The sequence below is a fragment of the Abrus precatorius genome, unplaced genomic scaffold (assembly GCF_003935025.1).
Source record: "Abrus precatorius isolate BTA unplaced genomic scaffold, Abrus_2018 Scaffold8, whole genome shotgun sequence".
NCBI classification, from domain to species: domain Eukaryota; kingdom Viridiplantae; phylum Streptophyta; class Magnoliopsida; order Fabales; family Fabaceae; genus Abrus; species Abrus precatorius.
In genome coordinates, this window is record NW_020874428.1 from 36,565,141 (window position 1) to 36,578,974 (window position 13,834).

Consider the following 13,834-nt stretch of genomic DNA (forward strand, 5'->3'; position numbering starts at 1 on the left):
ATTTCAATACTTACGTCTTTGTGCACTCAAATATTTTAAAATATATTGAAGTAAAATTATATTTATTAAAACTACACATAACTTTACACTTTTTTATTATTTTAACTCTACTAAGCATAATATATATCTATTAAATTTTAATATATAATATTTTAATACATTTTAGAGAGTGAAAATTTTGAGAAGACAAGTTTATGAAATGATTATTTCTTATTTTTGTTAAATTGAAGTTGAACTTATTTAAATCATTTTATGTATTTCAAACATTAATGTACATTATATAATGCAATTAATTCTTTCATTGTATACAAATTTTAATTTAATTAAAAAATTATTTATCATATTTTAGTTAAGATGTAAAATAAATTTATTTGTTGTAATAGTCTACCTAATCAATCATGTGAGGTTCCATCCCTACTTTGATGCTTTGCCTTAACCGCTAAACCATATTCAATTCAGGCCCACTTTCTCTGTTGATTTTTGTAATTTAGGCCCAATACGAATTCATGGTTTTTCAGGACCATTTGGTTTAAGAAATTAGAACGGGAACGTGTTTTAATTGGGCAGTTAGAACTTGGAAGAAAAAGCATAATTACCATAAGAATAGAGAAAAAAGGTAATTACCTAACTTCATACAACATATTTCTATTAATTCGTCTATTTATTAAATTTAAAATATTATTTTATATTTTTAAAATATTAAATACATTTTCATTTTTATTGAATACTTTGTTCATAAGGTATTAATGAGATTAATTAGCAAATATCGTAGAAAAATATAGTATTATTAAAAAAGTTATCAAGAGCGATGATAACAATGTACTCTACTCATTAACTTTGAAAACTTGCATAAGGATTTAATAATTTTTTTAATATGTGTATAAGAATACACAATAACATTTTATTAAAAATATTATAAAATTTATTACATTAATAATATTAAATATTATAATTTTAATAAAAATTATCTATTTTTAATTTTGATCAAGAAAAATCAAATGATATATAATGGAATTAAGAGTATAAGGACAAGAATGACCTCCATGGGAATGGAATTTGGAAGCGGGACAATGGGTCTCTCTACCCCCAACCACCACCGCCATTGCTATTCGGATGAGGAAATATAGGCTTCCATTTCTTCCAAATTCTACTTACTGGTTCGTCTTCAATATCAGTTTACGATGTTTCTTTTTTTATTAAAACGTTACCAAATCCCCAAGTTTCAAAAACACGATTATTTAATTTACTTGTAACTGTCAATTCTCTTTTTAAATTTCAAATAACGAACGTTTCATAATTCCTTACCCTGGGGAGTGGAAGGAACAGTTACTGTCTTCAATTTCGAATTTCCAATTCATTAGTTTCTCCGCACACTCTTCCCATTAAAAGTTTTATTTTATTTTGATTTACTGTTTCGGAAATTTTGACGTTGTTTATCTGGTAAATGAACATCGATCAGGTACCTTTACTCCTATGCAATTGTGTTGATTTTGCTGACAAAAATGTCAAATAGCTGCAGAAGTGATATTCGTACTCCCTTAAATGCGGAGGAACTTAGTGCCAGATGTAGAAGAGAGGTAGCCCTTTTTTGAAACCTAACTATTCCTTTTCCTCCTTGAGCCTGCTCGATTTTGCTATAATTTCCAACCACCTTATCTACCAATCGGGTGGTAGTAATTTTTGGCCATTTTGTTTTTTGATAATAAAATTCCTACTTTGATGGAGGAGGGGGGGGGGGGGGGGGAGATTGGCCTCTCTGATTGAATTCCTAATTTTATGAATGTGTAGCTTATGTATATATGAGGTGTAACTACCTGTTTCTTGTATTTTGGATTTGCTTTATCATTTTTACTTTCTTATTCCTGCCCACTAGAACGAAGTATTATTTCTGTGTCAATGCAGTAAGTTTCTTTTCAAATATTGGTTTAGTTTTTCGTGCTGTTAAGCTGTTTACAGATGTTGTTTATGTATCAACCTTTTTTTACCAATATATTTTTTGTCCGTGATTTGTAGCATAGAAAAGAGAATGGCGTTTTAGAAAGTTTTCAATCTCAAAGCATTCAACCAATCCGGGTATGTTATGTGTTAGATCGTTGTGGTTAATTTAAAAGCACCGATGCGAGGTTGTTAACTGTAATGCTTGTAGAGAGCTCTTCTTGTGCTTAATGTCCTGTGTGAAATGTTACATAAACTCTTCCTTCCGAACTTCAAATTCTAAATAAAGTTATGTTCTAATATTCCATCAGCCAGATAAACACTGGTCAAAGAGAGAGCAAAGAACAACACATGGTAAAGGAACAGTAGAAAGTGAAGTTCAACCTTTTTGCATAGACTCCCCTGGTCTTAGTTTGTAAAATGAGGATAGATAGTCAAGTTAATTGACTAAAATGTTTTGAATATGGGATTTTATTTAGCATACGCCTGATACAAATCTGATTTATGAAATTGATGCAGATACTTGAACAATGTGAGAAGTCACTATCAGAAGCTTATACAGAAGATAAGAGATGCATCCAGAGGTTGGAAAAAGAGCTGGTGAATTGTTCTCAAGAAATAGGTAGGTTTTATTTTTATGGCACACTTGTGTGAACTTCCATGATTACCAATTTATTGACAGATGGTTATCATTGAAGAGTACCCCCCCCCCCCCCTGTTCTTCTCTCTCTCTCTCTCTCTCTCTTACCTTTCGTACATGTCTTTTTGTCCTAAAAATTACTTTGCAATAGTTGTTGAGTTCCCATGGAATGAATTTATTAAATGCTGCTTTGCTTGTACTTTAAACAGATTATCTTCAAGATCAACTCAGTGCTAGAAATGCGGAGGTGAACTATCTGGAAGAGCATGTTCGCAACCTTGAACTGAAATTGGAGGGAATGGAAGATTTACAACAAGAGGTTTTCAGCTTAAGAGAGGAGCTGAAAGGATCAAATTCAAAGCAATTTTTGTTGATTCAGGAACTTGAGACTAAAGAAGTAGAATTAGAGAAGTCAGCTTTGGCCATAGAGAAACTAGAGGAATCATTTTCATCCATAGGATTAGAGTCTCAGTTTGAGGTAGAGAGTATAAAGCTTGATATGATGGCCTTGGAACAAAATCTTTTCGAGGCCAAGAAAATTCAGGATGAAACTCTAGATGAAAATAATAGAATGAGTAGGCTAGTTGAGGAGCTCCAGGTTGCATTGCAGGATGCACAAAAAACCATCATCTTTCTAAATGAAGAGAATAGGGAACTTAAAGAGAAGCTTGATACTGTCAACATAAAGTCCAGAATTTTTTCTCAAAAGGATGAAAACTGGCTGGAAAACAAGGACAGACCACAACTCAAGAAGCAGCCTTCCTTGAATGAACAAGGCAGCAATTCTATCATACCAGAGGACATAAGGTACATATTTTGAAGTTTTGTTTAGATGTTTGACTAATTATGTGGGAAACGTGGTCAGTTAAGTTTGTTGTTTTAATTGTGTATGGTTGTTAGCCCTTGCATATAACTGGGCTTGACCTTGTATTTGATAGTTTCAGAACTGTCTTCAAGTTAATAAAACAGAAATGGGGTTTCTCAGTCTACTTTTTTCCTTTTCTATTCATAATATATTTCCATATTTACTTAAATAATGAATAAAAATAGCACACAGATGCTTTCATAAAGTCTTGACAGTTTAGTATGATCAAAATTAATAAAGGTATGTCTGATATTGCAAGAGCTATTAAGTAGACTTCATTTCACTTATTGGTATTTTGAATTTGTACAATTTCAGTATGTATGGGATGCATTCAGAAAATTAAACAAATGAGTAAAAACCCTTTACTAGTTTATGATTTGAGGCATTTTTTCACTAAACGTTCCAGTTTGTTTTCTTAATATTTCCTCAGGACTTATGGAGATGTACAGGTTCCACTCCTTCGAAGATCAACAGTGATCTTAGATCCAGCTACAGATTTGGAAGGGAAGATGGAGATGTCACATCAGATTCAAGAATATGAATGTCTTGTCAAGAAACTGAAGGTATGGCCATCCATCTAAGCTTAATCATTAGAGTGTGTGAATTTGTTAATTAGACATTTTGTATCATAACTCCATGGTTCAAATCGTTTTTTTAGCTTGGAGATTTATATGGTATGTTGATTTCCTTTACTAGGAAGAATTAAGAGAGGAAAAGATGAAGGCCAAAGAAGAAGCAGAGGACTTAGTTCAGGAAATGGCAGAACTGAGATACCAATTTACTGGTTTGCTAGAGGAAGAACGTAAGTGCCGTGCTAAGATTGAGCATGCTTCCTTGCAAAGAATTGCGGAGTTAGAGGCTCAGGTCTGAATTTAGAAGTTAAATCTCCCTCCCTTTCTTATCAGAGATCATCCAAAAGTGTAACCTGTTTAATTTTTCCTCATTTGTTTTTATTCTAGCTTCAAAGAGAACATAAAAACCCTTAATGGCTGCCAGGCATCTCCTTGAAACAGAGAGATTGGAATTGTTTTAAATCTTTCAAGTTCAGGCGTTCAGTGGTAGAGAATGACCTCAAAAGGTTTGTATTAAGGTGTCTCAAAAGTTGCCATCTGAATATTGAAGTAGATTGCCAAATACCAATTTCTTTAAAGTGGAATTATTGAACTAAATGCTTTTTATATTGAGTTCGAAGTCCAGCATATTGTCCGCAAGTATCTCTTTATCTTTGGCTCAATTACACTGTGTACTGAAGGGTTAGTTTTGTAGTTATCGGGCCTTATAGCTGCATGCTGCACAGTACTTATGGGTTTACCTTTCTTCCTTTCATATTAAATGAACTCTTCTCTAGTCTGGCCATGGTCTGCAATAAATTCTGACATTCCTCTGGCCAGGAAAGGAATAGTTTTAATGTCTAATTTTAGGGAGAGAATGAAATGATGGAAAATTGTAATGATGGTTAGGACAGAAAAGAATGAGAATGCAATGATGATCATTCCCTTTGTTTGAGCTGCTATAAATGAAGTTTGCTTCTTCTTTTAAATCATGTCAGTTTCTAGTTTCTACAACATTTATGTACTATCAATTATCCTCTTTGGTTACTGACACTTTTAAGTTTCTCGCAATCTCACTTCCGCTAATTTGAATTGCTATTGTTTCCCAGGGTTTTTATAGTTCTGGTAAGCATGCCGGCAAGAAATTTGTTATACTCTAAGCAGCAACATAGCCTTCTTTCCCTTCTGAAGGAAGATTCATCTAGAACGTCTCTTTAGGCCTCGGTTTCAAAGATTCTATCGAAGCTGAAAGAACCAAAGTGGGTTGTATAGAAGAACAGGGAACGACTTAATAGGATGTGTTAGTGGCTGTATGTATGGAGAGGGGGAGGAGAGGCAATTGTGCATGATTGACCTATATATGTAGTTGGCATAATTTTACCGGTTTGAATACATGTTTTGTTTTAATGAATAACTTTTGACAAACATACTACAGAGATATCACACTTCCGAATGCAATTTTCCTAAAAGTAAAAATTTCTCAATTATGGGAAACGAAGTTTTCAGCGTCAAACTAACAGGCTATAACTGTGTGGATGAAAATAAATTAAAAATCTGTAAATATGAATTTAAAGCACTACTTACAATGTATTTTATAAACACATTTTAAAAACTTGTAAACATAGATATAGTATAAAAAGTATAATCGGTAATGTTAAAGCAAACTTAGATTCATGTTCATTTATAATATAAATATGCTAATAATTAGTAGTATTAAAGTAAATATAAATTAATGACAATTTAAATGTGAATTTAAATATATACTAAAATAAAACAGTTTATCTTTAGCTTTTTACTCCATAATTTAATATTTTTCTTGAATTTTAAGAGTGTTTAGATCAAGGAATTTTACCTTCTATCAAATTTTTATTTTTGATTAACATACTTTTTGTCGTATTTCTTCTCCAAAAATAGGAGAGATGGATTTTATTGACCATGATAAGAATATGGAATTTGGTGACTCAATGAATCCCTGTTGATGGTGCAATGATAGCCCTCAAAATAAAATGTGAAGTTGATATTCTTGGAAACTAAATCCAAAACAAATAGGACAATGCTTCAAATATAGAATAATTGAAAAAACTGAAATCTCCAACAGCGTTTATATAATTCAAAATTTTAATTTATTAGCAAATAGCAACCATAATTTTTGTGACACAACTTAGATGGTTTTCTTGAATTCTGAAAATATATTCTTGCATTTTTATAGATAAGTTTTAAGTCAAACAGAGATCGAATAATTTGAGCATGCTTGTAAACAATATGATGTAAGTTTAACTTTAGTATAAATATTTTTACATTGTTAAACAATAGATGATTTTTACATTAATTGTTATAAAGTTAACAATTTTAGTTAATATGATATAAATACACGATAGTACAACTTTTTATATAGTTAGTGTATTTTCATTAAATTAATTTTATTTTTCAATAATTTCCATTAAACCCTGTTTTGTAGTTATTCAAAAGGCAAGATTAAACGTCAACTAAAAAAACCCTTGTATAAATAGTTTTACCACAAGAAATTTGTGTTGAAGAAAGTGCAAATGTAAATTTTATTAAATCCTCGTTATGGTGGACTCAGTCACTTGGACTAGGTGGCTTATTAACTTGTATTGGTTTTGTTGTTGGTCCTTCCATAAGTAACCACTCCATAAATCCCTATGACTTTCTACATTGTACAAGTTGGTATAATAAAAACGGATATTAATAAATATATATGAAATATGGAAAAAGAAATTTAACAAAATTAGGAAATAAGTTAGTTTATTAGTAATAAAAATGTAATATCAAAAATAAAATTAGTTTAGTTAGCAAGATAATTTTCAATGACAATTTATAGACATTTTTATTATATTTAATATTAATTGAATAAATTTGAGTATTAGTTAAGAAATAAAGAATTAATTTAATTAGATAATTGATTAAAAATAGTAATTCAATCTAATATATAAACTCATAACACGTACGCCATAAAATGAAAAAAAATATGCAACTTACACAAATGAAAGTAAGGTCAAACTTTATTTTATTTTTAAGAAACATTGATTTAAGCTTATAATAATAATTAAAAGTTATTTTCTCCACTTTTACACAATAATAATTACAATAGTACTTCTTTTAACCATAACTAATTTTGGTGATATCTTTGGGACAATTTTGTTTTTGAACTAGTTTGGGAGGCACATTTAATTATCCAATAACATTGTAATACACAATACTAAGTCAATGGCCGGCAACATTTTGCTTATTATTTAGTGTTCCCAATACCAGAATAAAAATATGCAAAAAAAAAAAAAAGTATTAATGCAACCTTGTTATCTTTTACCTTGTTTGATATTTTTCAATAGAAGAGAAGAAAATTTTGCTTCCTTTTTTCAGTTTTATAAAAATATATAAAAATGTATAGTAAGAATCGGAAAAATTCTACAACTATTCCTTCCTCTTTCTTGACATATGAAGGTAGAACCTTCTTCCTTTCCTTTTCACTGGAATACTTGGCACGCCAAAAATTCCAAAAGAAAACTGAATTTCCATATAAAGAAGTTGTCAAAGTCCTTTAATTTTTGGTTTGAAATGGCTCCCACATACCACATCTCAAAAGGTCCCCACTTGATTCATTCAACGTCTCAATTCAAACAGTGCCTATAATAAATTAATAAATAAATAACAATAACTAAATAATTAATAAACAAACAGAACAAGAGCGCATCACCAACCCCAAAAAGCACGTTCACTCTGGATTTTGCTGTGCAAACTGTGATTTCTCTGCACTTTCCACCCTCCGAATTTGACCTTTCTCGACGCGATTTTGCATTATCAAGTGCTTCTTGAAACCATCCCTCTTCTCCCACTCTCTTGGGCTCTTAAAATCGCTCTTTTTTCCCGAGTCTTTCTGAACATTCAGTTTATTCCTCCAGGTACCCTCTTGCTTTTTCCTCTACAAGTTTCAATTTTGATGATTCTGTTGCTTAGGGATCCCCTTTAATCCTCCTGGGTCTTGCGAGATTTTTGTATCTTGTTGGGTTTTATGCGTTTCTTGGAATTATCTTGTGGTCAACTTCAGTTCAAATTTCTCTCTTGATATGGGATTTTCTGCTATCCTTGAAAATCTTGTGTTTCTTTATCTTTCTATAGTGAGGCTTCTGCAAAATGTTCTTTCATTTTTTGAGCAACAAAGAGCAGTTCGTGTGTTGATTTATTCAGCCTCTTGGTTATCAACTTTGACGAACTATTGTGAAATATTTTATGCCTTTTTATTTTTTCAATTTCTTTGATGGTCCTTGTCAATGGTTGGTGATTATTTTTTTCTTTATGTTGCTTTACTTATATTCTATCTACACTAGTTAATCTTTTTTTCCCTTGCCCTTCTTGTTAACATGTAGTTTTTGTCAAGCTATGAATATGGTTTCTTATGGCTTTTGTTATAAGTGGATTAAGATTAAGACTTTGATATTTGGGTTACTTTTGCTTATTATTTTGCATTAATAGTGACTGAATTGCACTTGCTTACCTTTGCAGGGAGAAATTAGTTTGTTTTCAGGTCACACAGGATTGTTGATTCTTTTTTTCGTTGAGCACTTTACTTTAATCTGCCTCTGACTCTATTCTGCTAGAAGAGAGAGAATGTTGGGTTCAAAGAAATCTCCTTTGAAGGTTGCAAAAACTAGATCTGTTGATCCAGTCTATCCTGTTAAATCTGGGATGAACCCATTTGATTCTGATGATGAGGCAACGGATAACAAGTATAACTCCTCTAGGAAGACGTCTTCAGAACGCGCACTTGTTACACTGGAAGTTAACACCAACCCTTTTGATGATGACATTGATGCTAAAAAGATATCTTCATCAACTTCGTATGCCTTTCAATCAGCCGACAGGAACAGGTATAAGAATGATTTTCGTGATTCTGGTGGATTAGAGAATCAATCAGTGCAAGAATTGGAGAATTATGCTGTCTACAAGGCTGAAGAGACTACAAAATCAGTCAACAATTGTTTGAAGATAGCAGAGAACATAAGAGAGGATGCTACCAAGACTTTAGTCACCCTTCATCAACAGGGTGAGCAAATTACCAGGAGTCACCATGTTGCTGCTGACATTGATCATGATTTGAGTCGGGTATCAATCTCATCAATTATCACATTTGTTTCAGTGCTCCTTTATGGGTGGCTTCTTCATGTTGTTTGACCTTTGTGAAAACATTCTGATGCTTCATAACATTCTTTTATCATGAATCTCATTCAAATTGGTATTCTGAAGTAGAATTGACTAAATTTCAACTGTCTGGTTAATGCTTGCAGGGAGAAAAGCTCTTGGGAAGCCTTGGTGGTCTCTTCTCTAAAACTTGGAAACCAAAGAAGACACGTGCAATAACAGGCCCTGTTATTGTTGGAGGTTAATATCTTCTTTGCATGTGATTTCTTTTCTAATTTTAATTTTCTTGGGTTTTATCATTGGCATAATGTTTTTCATGATGTGCAGATGACCCGGTCAGGAGAAACGGCAACCACTTGGAGCAGAGAGAGAAGTTGGGATTGACTTCTGCACCACCCAAAGGGCAGTCCAAGCTGCGGAACCCACCTCAGGAACCAACAAATGCACTTGAAAAAGTTGAGGTTCGTATCGATTGGGTGAAAGATTAAACTGTTGTTTTTAAAGCTTTAGTTTCTTTCTGATTTCAATGTGATCAAGCTGTATTGGTGATTTTTTACTGAAGTTTTAGCGTGTCTGATAGACAGGATAAGAGGATACAATAGGATAAATTTTCCTGTCCTATCTTATTTCTGGTGTTTATTCAACCATATGATATGATAAGTCTATTTATAGGCTTATCCTGTCTTACTATGTCATACCAAATTTATCTTATGAGAGAAAAAGTCTGGGTTAAAAATAGATAAGATAGGATAAGAGAATATATACAATTTGCTATTTTGGTATGCATCAAATGTAAAATAAGATAAAATCATATATTCTCTTATTATGTTTTTATCCAATTTCCATGTCTTATCCTGTACACTAAATGAGCTTAGGTCCAATCATTAATACTCAAGTCATTGTTGGGGTTTCCTCTTTAACTTGCATGGGACTATTTATGGACAGAAACCCATGACAATATTATAATTGTTGTTAATATTGAATTCAGCTACTAAATAAGATTGTCCTGAAACAGGTGGAAAAAGTGAAGCAAGATGATGCACTGTCAGATTTAAGTGATCTGTTGGGAGAGCTTAAAGAGATGGCTGTTGACATGGGATCCGAAATTGAGAGGTTAGTAAATTGCATTATACATTGCTTCTCTGATTTTTACTTTCAAAGTCATTCATTAATTAATAGCTATTTGGGCAAATGTTGCAGGCACAACAAAGCCCTCAATCATCTTTACGATGATGTGGATGAGTTGAATTTCCGAATGAAAGGTGCTAATCAACGTGGCCGTCGTTTGCTTGGAAAATAGGATTGATTTCAATATTTGTATTCTTCTCATCATTGTTTTCTTCTATAATGGATCCCATCATCTGGATTAAACACAATCATTTCATACTTCTGATTCTCTTTACCGATTTAGATACTCTTAAGTTGAAAAGTAATATAGTTTTCTCATATTAGAGAGATAAACACACATTTTTTATTTAATGAAGACTCATTACAATTAGCTATAAGATTTATTCATTAAATTTAATCAAAAATTATATCTTTATCTCTCAAATATCATCTTGTCCTGTTATTCAACAACAGAAAAAAAAAATCATTTCTTTTAACCAATTACGTATTATTCATTGAACATTTCTATACGATTACGGAAGTGTAGTGTTGAGCGACTAATATTTCAACTTCATATTTTCTCCAAAGTGTTAAATGATTAATATATTCCCCTCTATGTTTGAAAATTAAAAATGAGTTAAATGTTTTTAAAATTTTATTATCTTTTGACATCTTCACATGAAAGAGCAATAATCTTAAATTCTTAATTATTTTTTACTGAAATATTAAAATTATTATCTAAAATTGTATATTTATAAAGAACTAGTTTAAGTTGATTCTCATCAATTATGGTTAGAATCTTTAATTCTAAATAATTTTATAATTCTTACATTATCAATTATTATTCTTAATCTTGTTTATTAATCTACTTTTATTTTTAATACTACTGCATGATATATGCTCACCCACATGGCAAAGGCAGTTCCTACTGGATAAAACTATTTTTTGAAGTATAAATACTATTTTCATATTTAATGCAATTTGAAAAACATGAATTCAAAAGTTAATAGAAGTTGAAAAGAAAATGCTATTAATCAAGGAAAAGTAACAAAAAAAATAAATAATTTGTTCTCAAGAGATTATATTTTGAGTAAATACATAATGTCAAGTTCAATTTTTTAATTAGAATAGAAAAGTAAATTTTAACTTAAAATAGTGAAGGGAATTTTTTTACTTTATTTAATTTTTACAATAAAAAATTATGCACTTAATGAGATTAATGATGGAAATTTTTGTTTTAGTGGAGAGGTGTATGAATTGTTTTCTACACATCACATGTTTGGGCTAACTTTAATGTTCCACTTGTAACTATCAAGGTTTAATTTTTAATCTTATCTGATTCTTATTTTTCACTCTATTTATTCTTCCTCTATATTCAATTTATTTTTGTAATTCTTTTATGCTAGTAGTTTCGATTTTTCACTTAGCATGGAGCATAGTAATAACTTTGTTAGTTTTTATGATAAAAGTAAAAAATAGAGAAACAAAAATGTTTAAAATTATAAGAAAAAAAAAACTCATTTTCAATAATACATTTATAAACCAATATTTTAATAAACTTATAAAAAGTAAAAACTAGTTAGTATAAATATAATAAATTAAAATAAATAAAAATAATTATAAAAGTATATTGTCTCTTCTTTGTTTTAAAAACTATAAATTATTTTTTTTATAATTTAAATTTGTTAACAAAAATAAGTTTATTATCAATAAGAATGTTTATCTTTTAAAGATATTATATATTTTAAATAATAATTTTGAAGTTAACATATATTTTTTTTTCTTGTCTGATTTAAATTAGATCTATCTCATATTGTGCACATTCAGACCTTACTTGAAAAAATTTAAATCTAAGACCTTACTTATATAATATCAAGTCATTTGTTACTCATATCAACTCTGTTGATAAAAATAACATATATTTAAATAAACATATATGTAACTATTTAGTTAAATTTATAAAAATATACTAAAATTAAACATAAAAAGTTAAATGCACATTCTAGATTAAAATTTTAAAATTAAAATTTTAATTTATTTATTTTCATTATAATAAAAAAATATAAAATAGGAAAGTTAACGATTATTTTAATGAATATTTTACTTTTAAAAATTTTTAGATAATGAATTATTTCGATTTATTTGATTAATAACACCGTTCTTATAATATAAATCTTTTAAATGGCGGAGAAAGTTATCTTTTAATTTTTTTGGGGTCAATATTAGTTATATTTACATATATAGATTGTTATATGAATGGCGGTGAAAGTTAAACGGCATTTTATAAAAGGTTAAATACAACTGTGAATTGTAAATGGGCTTGGCATACTCAGGCTGTAACAGGGCCCATATATTCAGATTATATAAGAAAGATCCCGCGACACGTCTTTTGTAAAAGATCCACAAGAACGTCATGCTTTAAGAGAGAAAGATCAATCTCAGCCACACACAAAGGTTTGAGTTTCGATTGTTGTATCTATGTTTAGACGTGATTTCTTGTGATCTTTCAGAACCCTCTTTCTCTCACTTTCATCTTTAAATTTCTTTGTAATTGATTTTATAAAATTGGTGCCTTCTTTAAGCAAATTCACACTATCCCAAAACCGTGTTTGTCACGAATGTTTTGCGGAAGTCTATTTGTTTGCAACATTAATCGAGTCCCATTCAGTTAAACGGGTCCCTGTTACTTGACGACTAATCTCATTCTTGATTTTTCAAGAAAATCTATTCGTTTGCGACGGTAATTGAGTCCCGTTCAGTTAAACGGTCCCTGTTACTTGAAGGCTAATCTCATTCTTGATTTTTCAAGAAAGTCTATTCGTTTGTGACAGTAATTGAGTCCCATTCAGTTAAACGGACCCTGTTATTTGACGGATTTTTAAGAATATTCAATCTCTAACTACGATGACCCTAAGTTCTATATTCCTAATGACGCTATACAACTATGACATGAATCTAAGCATGATTTTGAATTCTTTAAGAGTTCAAACCTGATCCTGTTGTTTATGATTTACAATGTTAAATCAAGATGGCTTGGTTGACCCTTAATTTCAGCATGACTCTTTATTTTGAATTTTTTATGACATCAAATTTGACCTTCTTAAGTGTTATTGGTTAACGACGTAAAATCAAGATAGCTTGTTTGACTCTGATGACACTGTACAAATTACAATATGGATATTTGTTTTGAATTCTTTGTGAATTCAAATTGACCCAAAGTGCAGTTTTCAGTTGACAATGTTAAACCAAGATAACGTGCTTGATTCTGTACAATTGCAGGACAAATTTTTATTTAAATTTTTTGAATTCTTTCTGAATTCAAAATGATCCTTAGTGACCTTATGCAATTGCAATATGAATGATTTACTATGTAAATTTTATGGATGAAATATTTGAGCTATGATGACCCTAAAACGAAGAAAATTGAAGAGTTAAAACTTTATTTGTGAGTCAACTCAAAATGATAAAGATGCCTCTCAAAACAGTGTTTGGCAATGATGTTTTTTTGCTTGCAATAGTAATGAGGTTTTCTCTAAACGATGATGATATTGGACAAAGTTCCATGCTGCTAAATGCCCC

The 13,834-nt window shown here is 30.5% G+C and overlaps 2 protein-coding genes across 6 annotated transcripts; both read left to right on the forward strand.

The window, feature by feature from the left end:
- The first annotated feature begins 1,036 nt into the window (after positions 1–1,036).
- Positions 1,037–5,411, forward strand: LOC113847557 (cingulin-like protein 1). Of its 5 annotated transcripts, none has more exons than XM_027476740.1 (8): positions 1,048–1,157; positions 1,460–1,577; positions 2,019–2,073; positions 2,455–2,557; positions 2,785–3,382; positions 3,871–4,003; positions 4,137–4,304; positions 4,400–4,574. In XM_027476740.1, the coding sequence occupies exons 2-8, from the start codon at positions 1,543–1,545 to the stop codon at positions 4,424–4,426; spliced, it is 1,119 nt and encodes a 372-aa protein (XP_027332541.1). In that variant the 5' UTR covers positions 1,048–1,157; positions 1,460–1,542; the 3' UTR covers positions 4,427–4,574. The 5 variants fall into 5 exon arrangements, 4 of the variants coding, with proteins under 4 accessions (XP_027332541.1, XP_027332539.1, XP_027332540.1 ...); XM_027476738.1 differs by having other exon boundaries at positions 1,054–1,157; positions 2,014–2,073; XR_003501780.1 differs by adding an exon at positions 5,101–5,411 and having other exon boundaries at positions 1,037–1,901; positions 2,019–2,557; positions 4,400–4,518.
- A 2,273-nt stretch (positions 5,412–7,684) lies between these two features.
- Positions 7,685–10,724, forward strand: LOC113847089 (SNAP25 homologous protein SNAP33-like). The gene is made up of 6 exons (XM_027475955.1): positions 7,685–7,911; positions 8,513–9,112; positions 9,295–9,388; positions 9,476–9,609; positions 10,164–10,261; positions 10,349–10,724. Exons 2-6 carry the CDS (start codon positions 8,618–8,620, stop codon positions 10,446–10,448), a joined length of 921 nt encoding a protein of 306 aa, XP_027331756.1. The 5' UTR covers positions 7,685–7,911; positions 8,513–8,617; the 3' UTR covers positions 10,449–10,724.
- The last annotated feature ends 3,110 nt before the right edge of the window (positions 10,725–13,834 follow it).

Coding starts and splice junctions, on each gene's coding strand:
- LOC113847089 (XM_027475955.1), top strand. CDS start 8,618: ATGTTGGGTTCAAAGAAATCTCCTTTGAAGGTTGCAAAAACTAGATCT. Junction 9,113..9,294: donor TTGATCATGATTTGAGTCGG/GTATCAATCTCA, acceptor TAATGCTTGCAG/GGAGAAAAGCTCTTGGGAAG. Junction 9,610..10,163: donor ATGCACTTGAAAAAGTTGAG/GTTCGTATCGAT, acceptor GTCCTGAAACAG/GTGGAAAAAGTGAAGCAAGA.
- LOC113847557 (XM_027476738.1), top strand. CDS start 1,114: ATGAGGAAATATAGGCTTCCATTTCTTCCAAATTCTACTTACTG. Junction 1,578..2,013: donor GTGCCAGATGTAGAAGAGAG/GTAGCCCTTTTT, acceptor CGTGATTTGTAG/CATAGAAAAGAGAATGGCGT. Junction 2,558..2,784: donor GAATTGTTCTCAAGAAATAG/GTAGGTTTTATT, acceptor TACTTTAAACAG/ATTATCTTCAAGATCAACTC.